Genomic DNA, 15995 nt, shown 5'->3' on the forward strand with positions numbered 1-15995 from the left:
TTTTTTTCCAAAAAATTTGAGAGTGGTCGCTGAGTACAAAATCGAGTAGATGTTTGGATCGAGGGATAGATAGAGGAGTGGGTAGATGTTTGGATAGAGAGCTGCATAGAGGAATGGGTGAATAATTGGGTAGAAGACCAACGGTATCTTGAGATCTGTTAACAAAGAAACTAACCCAACTACACACACACACACAACGATGATCTATATTTGAGGTTAATTTTATTACTCTAGTGTTTTCCACATGCACTAAGGGTGTCCTACATTATTTAGAAAGTCTCAGTACTAGCTATGATACATGCGGCGCCACTAATACTGCGCCTTTTCAACACCAGAACTTCCATGTACGGTAGTAGAAGGGCTTGGATTTCAAAACAGCTTTTTCTTCGGCCACTTCTTGTCTCAAAGTGTCGATATCCACCACTCTTCTACCGGTGTCAATGTCGATGTCCTTGGCTCTAATAAATAGCTTCCAGTTACGTTTCCATAGCTTGTGGCCAACGTAAAAGGCCAAAAGAACTGGGAAGGACAAGTAGGCTTCGAAAAAGGCCTCAGCACTAGGGGCATCTCCAGGAGGCCACACGGCAACCCAGAATTGGGCAATAAGCACCAGTAGAATTAGACCAGCACCGTAACCAGACCCCCACACGCCCACGGTAGACGCGAAGGCCAGCTCATCGGTGGAGCGACCTTGCGCAGCAAGAGCTCTTCTAAAGCGGAGATGGCACAGACAGATACCAAACCAGGTGAACAGAGACGACAAACCCGATAGCGCCAGCAACCAGTTGAAAACATCGCCTTCTTTGTCGGATTGCGCAATGAAACATAGCAGACCAAAAGTACAGGTCACAGCAATACCCACAAGTGGTCTACCCTTTCTGTCGACGTATGCGAAAACTTTAGGAAGCGAGCCCTGCTCGGCCAAAGCGGTGATGGATCTGGAGCAAGCGAAAACGGCAGAGTTACCTACCGATAGCACGGAAATCAAGATGACCACGTTGATAACACTTGGAAGACCACTGATTCCGTGGTTCTTGATAGCGATCACAAATGGGGAAGCAGCAGCGTCCACGGACGATGCACCAATTAGTCTTGCGTCGTTGTAAGGAACGAGCAAACCGATCAAACACAGCGAGATGATGTAGAATAGCGAGACTCTCCAGAAAACCTGTTTGGAGGCACTAGGCAGCGCCTTTCTTGGGTTTTCCGTTTCGGCAGATGCCAAACCGACAAGTTCTGAACCGGCGAAAGAGAAAGCAGCGGTCACAAACACTGTACATACACCCTTGAACCGTTGGCCTGCACTGTCACCGACCAACGCACCGGGAGTGTGCCAGGTGGTACCTCCGATGTAATGACCGTGAGGGCCACCACCACAAACCAAAATGACACCCAGAATGATGAACCCGATCACGGTGACCACCTTGATGAACGAAAAGATAAATTCGGCCTCACCGTAACCTTTGACACCAAACATATTGATGAGCACAATGACGACGTAAAACAACGCAACGAAACCGTCGCGATACTTGGGTGGAGTTCCCCAAAAGTTGACCGTGATCGACGCGGCCACAATTTCTAATGGCAGCACCACCAGCCACTGAAGCATATAGTTGTAGTTGACAGCGAAACCGAAAGACTCGTCCACGAAACGTGTAGCAAACGTCGTGAAACCACCAGACACCGGGTATGCCACGGCCATCTCACCGGCGGACATCACCATACAGTAGATCATAGTACCTGTGAGACCCCAGCCGATCAAGATACCGGCAGGACCGGCAGTTCTAAGGGCCGTTCCGGACCCCACGAACAACCCGGTACCGATGGCACCACCAATGGCAATCATTTGCAAGTGTCTGTTCTTAAGATGACGTTGCAATGGAGATCTAGCCGTTGCGATGGCTGTTCTTTCAGCTGGCGTGAGGTTTGGGTCGAGTTCTTCGACCGGCACCTGTTTGAAGCTGTCTTTGAAGTCCTGCCAGGCGGAACCCGACTTGGACGACGTTCCATTCTGGGCACCGGCCTTGTTGGACTCGGCGGAGGTATCGTACGAGTGCGTACCATCGCCCTGGTAGCCTTCTTCCTGCGCGTATACAAAGTTTTTCTTGTCTTCCGACATAGAGATGGCAGGCTTGTTGGGATATGAAGAGAACAACTATATGAAGAACAAACTGAGTACACTTTCCGGTTCTTCTGTCACCAACGTTGTTGCAGGTCTTTTATACGCAGCGAAGCTATTGCCAAGGATCGAGCGATGGGCCGAGTATAATCGTTGATTGTGCGGTCCCGGGCTTATCTTGAACGGTGGGGCCTCCTTGCGTCCTTGAGTTCGAGATATGGAGATGACAGTGGTGAGGAAGATGATAATCTCGATTATCGCTAAACCATGCGGCACTAACTTTGTCCAAACCACAGTTGCTTATCACTGGTTACCGTATAGTTTAGTGTTGTTAAAAGGGAACAACGTGGATTTCTCGTGAGAGTGACCCGGTTCTTGGGAGAAACGTAAGGCTCTGTTTCACTGATAAGCTTGGTATTTAGGCCACTGACAAACCCAGGATGTTAAAGATTAGATAGTAGTAGGGGTATGGTACAGGAGGTAAGTTCTTCAATCCGAAGATGCGTACGTAGCTCATGGGAGGAGATTCGTCGTTCATTGGATAGAAAGGTACTTTCGTTATTCGTAAGACAGCGAAAGTGAGTGAGAGATACGTACGTTCGTAGCTGGTTGGTATACAGAGATAAGAACTACGTTGGTTTGAAGGGAAACCGGTGAGAGTGGAGTGAAGGTAGTAGTGAGTGGAGTGAAAGGTAGTGGAATGATTAGTGATGATCATGACGAGGAGTTTGGGTTTTGCCAAGGAAGTTTTTCATGGTGTTGTCGTAGACGTTACAGGCGGGAGAACGATAATGTGGGTGAGGCGGGAGTTATTGCGAGAACTAAAGTGAGCTTTTTCATAAGTGTGGGAGTCAAGTTATCAAAAGTGTGTATCTACAACAGTAAATAGAAGAAAACTTAGAAGGGGAATACACACACACAGTTTGATTAGAGAAGAGAGAACAGCGGGGAAGATTAGGTGAGAGAAGAGGTGGAAGAACAGGTGAGGGAACAGGTAAGACTGGGTGGAAGAAACCTTAAGTGAATAGCGAGGTGGAACCTTTGATGAAAGAACAGTTGATGGGGTTATTCAATAGATGGAATCCGTAGCTAATTTTATGGATGCCAGGTCTTGGAATTGAGTTTGGTTAGCGGTGTAGTGTATTCAGTTCAAGTGGCTACCACGATGAGACCATGGTTTCAAAGTGAAAGGGTATGATGATTTTAGATTTACTTGAAAATAGTAGATGTCATATCCAGATGTCATACTCAGATGTCATATTCAGATGTCTTGACTCGATACGTTGAACTAGGTTGTCACCAAAATTGAGAGAGCCTCTCAACTTGAGGCAGCATGGAAGAGTACTCACCTTTAAAAAGCACGATCTCAACTTGAGAGGGCTTCCAAAAGTAGATACGATTTTCAGATCGTTGTTTAAAGCAAACCCATAAAGTCAAACTTGTCGTGCGTTGCGTGGAAGTTCACCAAAGACTAGAAATACAAGCAATTTCAGCAAACGGAACTACAGGGCAATCACATCGAAAGATGGTCAGTACGATAGTTAGAAGGCAGAATTTAACAAGTGAGAGCGACGTTTTCTTTAGCATTTGATTGCTGGGTGCTAATGTGTTAAAGAAGGCAGTTTACATGCAGCAAGTGATTACCTGACGGTTTCAATCGTGGGTACCTATTGATACAAGCGTGGCTCAACAGCTGAAAGCCACTTACTACTAATTGCTTTGAGAATGGCAAGGCATCGAACAGCAATTGATTGTATGACAGTCTCAATTGTGGGTGAACACCGCTACAAGCATAGGTCTGAGATACTAATTGTTTGACGCACTGGACTTTAGACAGAGAGCAGCGTGTGCAGCAGTTGACTGCATGGCAGTCTCATCTCGGGTAAAGAAGGCTACAAGCGTAGCCAAGCCATTGATTGTTGGACGCCCTCAAATGCGGTAAAAACGGATACAAGATTAGCGAAAAACTCGGCTGTCTAACGCATCCCATTGTGAATAAGAAAGCAGGGCGGGCCTACCGCTCTAAACTGTGGATAAAGTGTAATATTCTTGTAGCTCAACCCCCTGACGCTCCCCACTGTGAATAACAGCAAGACATTGTGCAATTGAGAAACCTTCCTCAGAAACCCACCAATCAAAATTTGCATACTTAAGTTGAAAGTCCGTCTTTCTCAACGTACAAGTAGAAGAAGCAACGTTCTTCCCCAAATTTAAGTACTTAAGTTGATAGTTACTCTCGACAAGAACGCAAACCACCGTTCACAATCACCCTACGCCATCAAGATCTTACAACCCTACCAATTTCAAGAAAGCGTATACCTCTTCAACTCCCGCTAAAATCGCATTTTCTGGGCATCGACCTTCCTCTCTGTTTTTTAAAAAACTATTACTCAACAAACTTCCTATAGAAACCTCTTCTTTGCTCATTGCACCATTAAAGTTCACAACTTTCAGTGCTTCACACCCTTCACTTCAGTCTCACTGATCACTTCTTCTGTCTCTGACGTACCGAACTCTCTCTAATAAGCTCTTGTCAAATGTTCAACTTCATCACCAAAATCTTAAAAACCTAAACTCACTCAACCTTGATTTCATCTCTGCTACTATCAGTCATTCTCACTTCACAAGCATGGTCAACCTCAATAAGGTCCCACCACGGCACAGGAAACAATACTATTTAGCTCTTGGTCTGGAAGGTTCAGCCAATAAGCTTGGTGTTGGCATCATTAAACATCCTTTGCTGCCTCAACATGCAGACAGCGATCTTTCACACCATTGTGAGCTGCAAATCTTGGCCAACATACGAGATACGTACGTCACTCCACCAGGCGAAGGCTTTTTACCCAGGGACACCGCCAGACACCATCGTAACTGGGCAGTTAGACTGGTGAAAAAAGCGTTGCAAGAAGCTGGCATCAAAGATCCAACCGATCTAGACACCATCTGTTTCACCCAGGGACCAGGAATGGGAGCACCGTTGCATTCGGTCGTCGTGATGGCCAGGACTCTTTCGCTTTTGTGGGATGTGCCGCTTGTAGGCGTGAACCATTGCGTAGGCCATATCGAGATGGGCAGAGAAATAACAAAGGCAGAAAATCCGGTGGTTCTGTACGTTAGCGGTGGAAACACCCAAGTTATTGCATATTCCGAAAACCGGTACCGGATCTTTGGCGAAACGCTCGATATCGCCATCGGAAACTGTCTGGACAGGTTTGCCAGAACGCTGAAAATTCCGAACGAACCATCGCCCGGTTACAATATTGAACAGCTTGCGCTCAAGTGCACCAATAAGGACCAACTGGTAGAGCTGCCTTACACGGTCAAGGGAATGGACTTGTCGATGAGCGGAATCTTGGGCTACGTTGACTCACTGGCTAAAGACCTGTTCAACAAAAACACCAAGAACAAGCTTTTATTTGATCCCCAAACGGGCCAGCAACTTGTCACCGTTGCCGATTTGTGCTACTCACTCCAGGAAAACTTGTTTGCCATGCTCGTGGAAATAACAGAACGGGCCATGGCCCACGTCAACTCCAACCAGGTCCTCATTGTTGGCGGTGTTGGGTGCAATGTGAGATTACAAGAAATGATGGCCTCCATGTGTCGCGACAGGTCAAATGGCCAGGTGCATGCTACAGACGAGCGGTTTTGCATTGACAACGGTGTCATGATTGCGCAAGCCGGTCTTTTACAGTACAGAATGGGTGATGCAGTCCAAGATATCGCAGACACTGTGGTAACCCAGAAATTCCGGACCGACGAGGTGTACGTCGCCTGGAGAGAGTGATAGATTTACTAGATACAGAGCATTAAATAGGACTGTCGAAAGATGTGGCCTTCAGCCAAAAACCTCAAGATCAAGGTTGCCATTTCTTTGGTATTCTTACAGTGGCACAGCCTATACCGATATTAATTAGCTTGAGTGACGGATCTCGTTATAAATACTGAATAAAGATACCAAGTTTCGACAGATCTGAGCGTTTGAAGGATGTCTGGAAGCCTCAATGACTGTCTGGAACAGCTCAAAGTATCTAGTAATTCGATTCAAACATTGTATTTTAAACCTCCGGGCATTTTCCACAATGCTATCGTCCCAGACCCATCTGTTTCTTACGCAGACATAATCACCAATATAATACGCGATGGGGACGCTCAGGAAGAAGCTCCTTTGTACAAGATCGATCAGAACAAGCTTCCAAGACGCAAGGACGACAAAGTTGGAGTGTTTGACTTTTTGACGGAACACGAAGCGAATTTGAAGCGAAATCGCCGTTTGGGAGGTGCCGATGAACCACCCATCATTCACGTACCCAAGAGTTTTTACCTGAAACAGCACGAACAGGACGCTGCCCGTAGTGAACAACAACGTGGATTTCTGCTAGAGGAACTTAAGACTGAAGGTATTTTTAAAGCGCTGCTCAAAAAATTCGAGGGCGATGAGCAGGTTCGAAACTTGCTCCACGCATTGCAAAACGGGACCGTGATCACGGAAGATAGCGACTCTGGAATCAGCGGTCGCAGAAAGACCCTTTTTGTGGAGGACTTCCCGGTAGAATTGATCTTCAAAGTGCACAGCGAGATCGTGACGAACTGGCCGATATCTGAATATCAGAAAAAGTATTCTCATCTGTTGCAGCGGTATAAGGAGATCGATGCCGAAATTCGTCAGCTTCGCAGCGAAATCTCTCAGCAGGAAGAACAATTGCAAGCTAAGGCAATGAGTTCTGGAATTACGAAATTGATCAGGAAAGAGCAAGAGGAAATTTCAGAGCTACGAAACCGGCTAGAGGCATTACAGAGACCATGAGTGGTGTGAGCAGAGGTACTATAGCAGTAATATGGTAAGGGAGCTGAGAAAATGTCATAAAATCGGCAAATTCAGAAAAGTGCTCAAAAAAGTTTTGAAAACTCGCGCCCAGGAGTCCTAAAAAAACATGGACTCTTCGGTCAACTGCATTAATCTCAACGAATCATCAACTGTCCTTCATCATGCTTCCTTACTTTTCCTAATCCTCCTTTGTCCTCTGTCGTCTCTCAACCCTCGTGCAATGAGAGAGAGCTCTTGAATTATTACTGGATTCGAAGAAAACCGCAAGGCAAAAGCGCAACCTGTCAACAAAACCACCATTAAAGCTCACCCACAAGACTTGCTAGGACTTAGTTTAGAGGCATGGGGTCAAGTTCTAGCAATTCTGATCAATTTTCTCAAATCAGCAGAGCGGTCTCAACTACTGCTTCTGCAATCTTTGGATCGCAAACCATGGAAGATACAATCTTGTCATACAGCAGTCCTTACAAGAAACTACTGCATCAAACGATCACACACTCAGGGTCGAGCAATGCACTCACGAAATTGCGTACATCAGCCAATCCGTTTAGAAAGGAAGACAACAAGGCATTTCAAGATATTTATTCTGCGGCCAATGGAAGATCGTTTTTCGAAAACCAGTTTAGTAACACAAAGACCAGTTTTAGGTTACTAAGTTACCTCAGTGAAGAGCTTCTGTACGACATACCAAGTAGTGGTCAATCCCATCGCGGACAAAGGAAAAATTCCGGCAAGTTTTTAAAGGAAAATGGTGAACATGTAGAGAAACAGGAAAATACCAGAGCGCTGGAAGAACCGTCACTATTCCAAGGTTTTGAATCGTCGCTGCCGACCATTGATGAAATGATTACCTCGGGCCCTCGTCAGAAAACCACAGCTATAGAAAATGGGGAAAACAACGCAAATGATAATAATGCCGGTTTTTCTCTGCCATCAGAGGTCGATTGGGACGAAGTAAATACCTCCAATTCTTTGAGCGTGCTAAAAGCGGCATCTCAAACGCTTTTAGATGGCTTGGATCTTTTGGAAATACAGAAAAACCTTGCTGCAAGCGAAATAAAAGAGATTGACGCAAAGCTCGAAAGGCTTAAAGCAGTGCGTGAGCTGATCTTCAAGAGGGTGGCCAGGGTTGACCAGAACGAGATCTTTTACGAAAAACATTTGGCGTTTGTAAGACAGAGACTTGATGTCGTGGAAGCTAATGAACTAGATAGTCACGGTTCCGATTCTGATGTGCCCTCAGAAAGGGAAGAGTCCAACACTGACATTGGAAAAGAAGCGCAAGCGAGTACAGCTGTTAAAAGAAGCTACGTCACAGGAAATGAAAGCGATGATGACGAAGAAACGTCTGCTCTAATGAGCAAGTCTATTTACCAAAAAGTACGGAGCCGGCATGAGCGCCGGGGTTCTAAATCTACAGCAAAGAGCTCTCATCATTTTCATGAGCCTTCAAGAACCAAATTTCACAGCTCTAACAGACGACGGAAGACTTATCCCACTTTACAGCAGTTTTACGAACCCGGTAGTAAAATTATGGCTTTACCACAAGCTCACGACGATGGCATCACTTGTCTAGACTTTGACATGCCATTTGGAACCATGAGCACAGCTGGTAAACTTGATCATTGCGTAAAAATATGGAATTTGAGTAAAGGAACCCAAATTGGTAGTCTTTCGGGTCATCTGGCGTCTGTGAGCTGTATGCGGATGGACGAATCCTACACTTTGGTCACCGGTGGACGTGATGCATTGCTCAAGGTCTGGGATATCGAAAAGGCCGAAGAAATATTCCAAGACGAAAATGCACAGGAAGAAGACCAAGAAGAATTGTGTTTGCACACATTCGACGCGCATGTGGACGAAATCACTGCGCTGCATTTTGAAGGCACCACGTTAGTGTCTGGTTCGCAAGATCGGACGATTCGTCAATGGGATCTCCACACTGGCAGATGTTTGCAAACCATTGACATAGATTTTACAAACCGGGGCACATCCACGGGATTATCTTCTATCAGTTCACAGAACCCAAGCAGTAATGTGCTTCTCACGCACAACGAGCCCCCGGTCATCGGCGCATTACAATTTTACGATGCCGCCATGGCTACCGGTACCAAAGACGGTGTGGTACGCTTGTGGGATCTCAGATCCGGCCAGGTCGTTCGCGCGCTCGAGGGGCACACTGATGCCATCACGGGCCTGCAGTTCGACTCTGTAAATCTGGTGACGGGCTCACTTGACCGCAGTATTAGAATATGGGATCTCCGTACCGGACTCTTGGCCGATGTGTTTGCATACGATCGTCCCATCAGCAGCTTGGAGTTCGATTTCAACAAAATCGTCGCTGCAGACAACGAAAGTTGTGTAAGGGTTTACGACCGCAAGGATGGTCGTAAATGGAAATGTGGCGACGAAGCCGAAGATGACAAAGAAGCCACTAGTATCGTGGAGTTTGTCCGTTACAAGAATGGCTATTTGATCGAAGGTCGCACCGATGGTACCGTCAATACCTGGGCTGTTTGAATTTTAACGTAGACTGGGGACAACTCAAAAATCTCAACGAAATAGTTTGTAAATAGTACATCTAGCAGAAGCAAATATTCACTCTCTTATGAAAACATCTATTCAAGCTTAGTCCAGTGCACGGCTGATCAACAATGTCGTTCGTCTAGGAACTGTTATTTTTTAGTTGTTATTATTCTGAATTATTGTATCAACTCAAGATGCTCAGAAATTTACCAAAGCTAGTTCATTCGAAAGCCTCAAATCAGCTCTTTTCAAGGCATTTATTACAAACAGTTCTAGACTCGCATATGTGTTCCTGTTTTGCGCTTTAAGTTACAAAACTCTAAACATCATGAACATTCCATACTTTCTGTCATCTGATCCATAAATGATCTTGAAAAAACTGCAGAGTGGCGATCGAACTTGGTTCTTCACAACGAAAAACAACAAGTTTTGACCATAAAACGCTTTGTTTTGAGTGTTTAGAACATTGATCAGAACCGTCTCAAACTCACAATGAACTTTGGAAGCCAAACTCCAACAATTGTGGTTCTTAAAGAGGGCACCGATGCGTCCCAAGGCCGTGGACAAATCATTTCCAATATCAATGCATGTTTGGCGATTCAGGACTCTTTGAGGCCCACACTAGGTCCATTGGGTTCAGATATTTTGATTGTGTCTTCCAACGGAAAAACAACGATCTCCAACGACGGCGCGACGATTTTGAAGCTTTTGGACGTGGTCCATCCTGCTGCTAAAACTTTGGTAGACATTTCAAGAGCTCAAGACGCAGAAGTGGGCGATGGTACAACCAGCGTGACCATCTTAGCTGGGGAGCTCATGAAGGAGGCAAAACCGTTTTTAGAAGAGGGTATTTCGTCGCATGTCATCGTCAAAGGCTACAGAAACGCTGCTAACATGGCCATCAAGAAAATCAAGGAACTTGCGTCATCGGTTTCCAGCGATAATGGAGCCAACAGAGAGCTGTTAGAACGCTGTGCCAGAACCGCGATGTCCTCGAAACTCATCAGCAGCAATTCCGATTTTTTCGTCAAGATGTGTGTCGACGCTGTGTTGTCTCTTGATCAGGAAGAACTGGACGATAAACTGATTGGGATCAAAAAAATCCCGGGCGGTGCTATGGAGGACTCTATTTTCGTGAATGGTGTTGCTTTCCAGAAAACATTTTCCTACGCAGGTTTTGAACAACAACCCAAAGTGTTCGAGAACCCTAAGATTCTCAGCTTGAACGTGGAGCTGGAATTGAAGGCCGAAAAGGACAATGCCGAAGTACGAGTTGAACACGTCGAAGATTACAATGCTGTCGTGGACGCAGAATGGAAAATTATTACCGACAAACTTGAACAAATCGAACAATCCGGTGCCAATATCGTGCTTTCCAAATTACCTATTGGTGACTTGGCTACCCAGTTTTTCGCTGACAGGAACATCTTTTGTGCCGGAAGAGTTGCTGCTGAAGACATGAACCGTGTGATTTTGGCTGTTGGGGGTGCTATTCAATCGACAACTTCAGATATAAAACCGGAACATCTAGGAACATGCGAGCTGTTTGAGGAAACCCAGGTGGGTTCCGAACGTTACAACATTTTCAAAGGCTGTCCGCAAGCCAAGACCTGCACATTGCTACTGCGTGGTGGTGCTGAACAAGTCATCGCAGAAGTGGAAAGATCTCTACACGATGCCATAATGGTTGTCAAACGAGCCATCAAAAGTAAACTTGTCGTTGCCGGAGGCGGTGCTATAGAAATGGAGATTTCGAAATACCTAAGAGATGAATCTAAAAAAATTGCTGGCAAACAACAACTGATAATCAATGCTTTTGCCAAAGCTCTTGAAGTCATTCCTAGACAGCTATGTGAAAATGCTGGACTTGACGCAACAGATATATTAAATCGTTTACGAATGGCGCACAGTAAAGGTGAACAGTGGTTTGGCGTAGACTTCGACGCAGAAAGTATCGGTGACAATTTTGCCAAGTTTGTTTGGGAGCCTGCCCTTGTTAAGATAAATGCCTTGAGCAGTGCCACTGAGGCCACCAATTTGATTTTATCTGTGGACGAAACAATCAAAAATAAGGAAAGTCAACCTGCTAATGCCGGTATGATGCCTCCACAGGGTGGTGCCAGAGGTAGAGGGATGCCAATGCGTTAAGTTTTGTAACACCATGTAGATATAAACAGTGTGCGCCAAAATACCGAGGCAACTTCTTGAAAGAAGTAGAGAAGATGAGCCCCGCTTGACCAACTTTGTGGTACGTTCTTCTCGGTTTTTGATGCCTTATCCGCGTAATGCTTTCAATCTCTGCGCCAATTTCTGCTCCTTCTCGTCGGATACTGTGTCTGTTTTTGTTGGGACTTCTGTCACATCCTGCAACGCGGCCGACTGTTTCAACTCCAGACCATTTTCATCGGCAACTTTATTCATGAGCTCGTCAACCCTATCGTTGTCCACCACTACTGCATCAGAATTGGCTCCCATATCTTCGTAAACGTTAACACTCGTGTCTAAATCTTCAAACTGTTGCTCGAATTTGTCCATGATCATTGTTATTTGCTGCAAATTCATACTCTGAAGCGCTTTGTCCATGCCACGACACACTTGTGCCATGCTTCCAGAGACTTGGCGCATGGTAACGGCAGTTTGGACCCTGGACGCCACAGAGTCGACTCTGGAAGCCAATTTCAATAGCTGGAGGCGTTCGTTACGCTTGCGGACCGAATTAGAGGCATAAAGACGAGCTATTTCTTCGCTTTCGTTGAGTGCTTTTTTCAATTTGTTCGCCTCCTGTTTCTCCTCTTTGGCCGCTTTTTGAGCCTGTTTCGCCAGTTGTTTCGACGTGAACTTCAATTGAAACAGCGTGTTTTCGAGCCCGGCAGCAGGATTACGCGACATGTTGTTTAAAGGTGCTTTAATCGTGAGTTTATAGTATGGTTGTTGTCCGGGAGTAGCTGAAGTGTTCGCTCAAGATCTACTAGAGGTTGGATATATTATTGAGAGCTACAGTCACGTGATAGAAAATTCCGAGAGACTAAAGGATCGGCTGGAGAGTCGCATATATAATCGACTCGATGATCAACTAGAGGTTTGGATCTGAAGATTGAAATGAAATATAACTGGCATAAACAGTTCGATGCCGATATACATTCATAAAGAAGAGATGCTTGTTCTCTCTGATTTGAAAGGACTATTCGGATAATAAGAAAAAAGGAATTGGCTCGCCAATGATAAGCATTGATAGTCCTTGGCTTCAGTACCTATTTATTAGGATGGCACTTCTTGAAACCAAGACATACATTCTTTTTCAATAATTAATTCTCACCACAGTTTGAAAATGGCATATAGAACAGTAGAAGTTGATTTCAAACAAACAGTTTTGAAAAAATATTCAACTAAATCTGCAGAATACCATCTCTCGCGGTATCCCGAAGAGTTCGTCTTATCGATTCCTTTTTGTATCACCTCTCACGTCTCCGTCATCACTAGAGAATATCATTTTATACATGTCCGTCGTCTGGCCCTGACGTACACCTTCCGCCAGATCCAAGTCTCGTACTGCCCCGAAACACTGTTTAAAGCTAGCCTACCAACGACAAACGTTTTCTAAGGTGTGTTTATAGATACTGGCATGCCCAAAAAGCAGAGACTGGCCATTTTCTGTTTGTTTTTTTTTTTTGACTTGCTTACAACCATACGTGGTTCTTGCTAATCCATTTTGAGTTGTCCTTTGTGCCGTTTCTCAATCCCTCCTGAAGTTTTCTAGTTGTTCCTCGAGGCCTCGACACTTAGCATCGAGCTCAAGTATATGTCTTTTGTATAGATCTGTGACCAATTCAAGTTCACTGATTCGTGTCTTGAGCTTTATTACTCCTTCCTGACCTTGCAGGAGACTGATTAAAGAAGCGCTTGGCAGATTCGCTGCCTCATCAGGACTATGTCGGCTTCCTCGTGACCTGCTGATATTCGTATCAGTGTTCATGCTATGACCGCCACCATCGCGCTGTTGTAATTTCTCTGCATAATCGCGGTGTTCGTTGGCGTGAGCAATTTCCTGTTCCAGACGCCTGTGTCGTTGCGATTTTTCGGCTTCTTCGCGGTGTTGGTTAACACGAGTAATTTCGTGTTCCAGACGTCCGCGTTGTTGTTCAACATCATGTACACTGGATGCCTCAACTTTGAGGGTAGCATTACCGTTAACGACGGGGGAAGTACCAGTGGCGGCACTTGTTTGAGAGTCGATAGGTGGAGGAGAGTTAGAAGTCTGAGAGCCCGAACGAAAATGAGAAGTATGTCTCCCTTCTGAGTTATTTTGACGCACAATCTGCGGTATAGGTCCATGGGATGAACCATTATGAGCGCCCGGTGATTGAGCTCTTGATACACTACTGCTGCCTGGTCCTCTAGCCTCACCCATTGCGTTGTGGTATGTACTACCCAGCGACTCGTAAGTGGACTTTTGGTTATTCAGAATTTCGTTGATCGAAGCCATGTGCATCTGTGGAACTTGACCGGCCCCGTTTGCTATTTGGCCCGAGTTGACTCGTTGACCTGAAATATTTTGGTAGCTGCCGTCTAGCGCTTGTCGATCGTGCTCATCAAATTGGCTGTCTAAAGCTGTTGGTGGAAGGACCCGACCCGAGTCCGAAGGCCTGTTAGAAACCGGCGGCTTACCGCCGTAACCGGAATTTTGTGGCGAAGCTAACCCTTGCGGCTGATGTCGTTGTTGCGGCAATGGCGGTGTAGTCTCTGAAGACTGACCCGGTTGCTCCTGATATTGATGTTTTAGAATTTCCGGATCTAGGGAGGAAGTCGAAATTACCTGAATGTCCGGCGTCTGTGATTGGGCCGCGCCATCAGTACCTTTCACGGACTCTAACAGATTTGATAAATGTGGCAAACGCCCGTTATTGGGAAATGGGCCTGTAGCTTTCCGTTGAGAAGCAGCAGCTCCTAGTGTTGCAGGTGGATTTGTTTGGTTTGCCGGTATTATTCTACGCCAAACGTGCATGTGTCCCGCTGCTGCAGCTGCGTGATTCGGTGTGCTATCGCCTGATTGGGATTCAGGTAGTCTGGGAATCTGGCGGGAACCCTTCTCAAACTGCAGAATTGTCTCAAGCGTTTCCGCAGCGCTTATTTCGCGAGGGTCCTGGATCCTACGCTTTTTGTGATCTTTTTTACGCATATCAACTGCTGATTCATGCAGAGTGATTGGGGCCGAATTCGCAGCTGCACTGGCAGCAGGATTGACAGCTGAATGGGTCGTAGGAATGGCGGTCGGATTAGCAGCAGGATTAGCAGCCGGATTGGTTACCGGATTGGCCGCCGGATTAGTGGCCGGATTGGTTGCCGGATTAGTGGCCGGATTGGTTGCCGGATTGGTCCCCGAATGTGCACTTTTACGGTTTCTCGACTTTATAACGTCTGTTTTGAGGCTAATGGGTCGAGGACGACCGTGCAATTTGAGAAATAGCCCGCAAGCATTACAAAGAACCGCGCCATGCTCACTCCTACGCCAGAGCGGCGTTGTCAGTGTGTGACAGTTCCTGCAAACAGGACCTCCACTAGGTTTTGGAGCCGGATTGGCCATGCTTTCGGTGGTGTGCGGTGGCATCATTGCGATACTCGTTTTTGTCATGGCACGCTTGTTTTATTGACTGTGTGATGGGTGAAAAAGGAGGGCTGTTATTTCAACGTCCAAAATAGGTGTTCACAAGCAAATTTGGGATACTCGAAAAGCCCACAAATCGAACTCAAGTTTATTTTCCACGGTAGTGATCTGTAATCCAAAGCTTTTCTCCGTCAAATAATAACCAAAAGGCGAAAAAACCTACGAGCACTTTTTGATATAAAGCCCTCAAACTCTCTGGATCTTGCTTGAGATGCACCAAACGCTCCAAAACTATGCAAAAACTTTGGCAGTCGTCGAAATTTCGTTTTGAGTTAACACCGCTCAAAATCTACCAAAAAAGCGTCTCAGATTACCAAAACAGTACCGTTCAGACCGACTCAACCACTGGTTTTGTACTGGACCTTCCTAAGCTGCGCCAAACCCCTTGTAATGAACACTTGTGTAGGTTTTTGTCTGGATGTTTTTGGATTTTAGCAATTCAAATTGGAAATCATCAACATTTATTATTGATCAATATTACCCATTATTTTTCACCATAGTATAATGAGCTTATCTTATCTGGTTAACACGACGGGCAACGCGATGGACAACTCAAACGGTATCTGGCAAGTCACATTGACTTAGCTAGGACGGGCCACATGATCGCAGAAGGGTAGTTTCCCGCGATCGCCGGGTTTTATCGTATTTCGCTGCCTTTTCAGGTGCTGTAGATAGAAAATCCTGATAACAGAGTCATCGCCGATACCTCTTGGGTCATTTTGAGCCATCTTAAGCCATCTTGGGCCAATTTGAGCCAATCAATTGCTGCTTAGGTGTTGGGTGTAGAGCGGCGTTTGTGGATGGGTGCCAAGGCATTGGGTGGGGCATGCCTGATGCAGGATATATTGCGATATAGGATG

General features: G+C 45.8%; 7 protein-coding genes across 7 annotated transcripts; 4 read left to right on the plus strand and 3 right to left on the minus strand.

The window, feature by feature from the left end:
* Nucleotides 1-325: 325 nt before the first annotated feature.
* On the minus strand, nucleotides 326-2119 carry GAP1 (LALA0S01e01706g1_1; the record flags this gene model as incomplete). The annotated part of the gene is made up of 1 exon (XM_022774163.1): nucleotides 326-2119. One exon carries the CDS (start codon nucleotides 2117-2119, stop codon nucleotides 326-328), a length of 1794 nt encoding a protein of 597 aa, XP_022626288.1.
* A 2629-nt stretch (nucleotides 2120-4748) lies between these two features.
* Nucleotides 4749-5906, plus strand: KAE1 (LALA0S01e01728g1_1; the record flags this gene model as incomplete). Its single annotated transcript, XM_022774164.1, has 1 exon — nucleotides 4749-5906. The coding sequence occupies one exon, from the start codon at nucleotides 4749-4751 to the stop codon at nucleotides 5904-5906; it is 1158 nt and encodes a 385-aa protein (XP_022626289.1).
* Nucleotides 5907-6107: 201 nt separating this feature from the next.
* On the plus strand, nucleotides 6108-6926 carry SPC34 (LALA0S01e01750g1_1; the record flags this gene model as incomplete). Its single annotated transcript, XM_022774167.1, has 1 exon — nucleotides 6108-6926. The coding sequence occupies one exon, from the start codon at nucleotides 6108-6110 to the stop codon at nucleotides 6924-6926; it is 819 nt and encodes a 272-aa protein (XP_022626290.1).
* Nucleotides 6927-7289: 363 nt separating this feature from the next.
* Nucleotides 7290-9467, plus strand: LALA0_S01e01772g (LALA0S01e01772g1_1; the record flags this gene model as incomplete). Its single annotated transcript, XM_022774168.1, has 1 exon — nucleotides 7290-9467. The coding sequence occupies one exon, from the start codon at nucleotides 7290-7292 to the stop codon at nucleotides 9465-9467; it is 2178 nt and encodes a 725-aa protein (XP_022626291.1).
* A 498-nt stretch (nucleotides 9468-9965) lies between these two features.
* CCT7 (LALA0S01e01794g1_1) lies at nucleotides 9966-11621 on the plus strand (the record flags this gene model as incomplete). Its single annotated transcript, XM_022774169.1, has 1 exon — nucleotides 9966-11621. One exon carries the CDS (start codon nucleotides 9966-9968, stop codon nucleotides 11619-11621), a length of 1656 nt encoding a protein of 551 aa, XP_022626292.1.
* Nucleotides 11622-11747: 126 nt separating this feature from the next.
* Nucleotides 11748-12362, minus strand: DID2 (LALA0S01e01816g1_1; the record flags this gene model as incomplete). The annotated part of the gene is made up of 1 exon (XM_022774170.1): nucleotides 11748-12362. The coding sequence occupies one exon, from the start codon at nucleotides 12360-12362 to the stop codon at nucleotides 11748-11750; it is 615 nt and encodes a 204-aa protein (XP_022626293.1).
* Nucleotides 12363-13206: 844 nt separating this feature from the next.
* LALA0_S01e01838g (LALA0S01e01838g1_1) lies at nucleotides 13207-15102 on the minus strand (the record flags this gene model as incomplete). Its single annotated transcript, XM_022774171.1, has 1 exon — nucleotides 13207-15102. One exon carries the CDS (start codon nucleotides 15100-15102, stop codon nucleotides 13207-13209), a length of 1896 nt encoding a protein of 631 aa, XP_022626294.1.
* Between the last annotated feature and the right edge of the window lie 893 nt (nucleotides 15103-15995).

This window comes from Lachancea lanzarotensis, scaffold LALA0S01 (genome assembly GCF_000938715.1).
Source record: "Lachancea lanzarotensis genome assembly LALA0, scaffold LALA0S01, whole genome shotgun sequence".
In the NCBI taxonomy this organism is placed as follows: Eukaryota; Fungi; Ascomycota; class Saccharomycetes; order Saccharomycetales; family Saccharomycetaceae; genus Lachancea; species Lachancea lanzarotensis.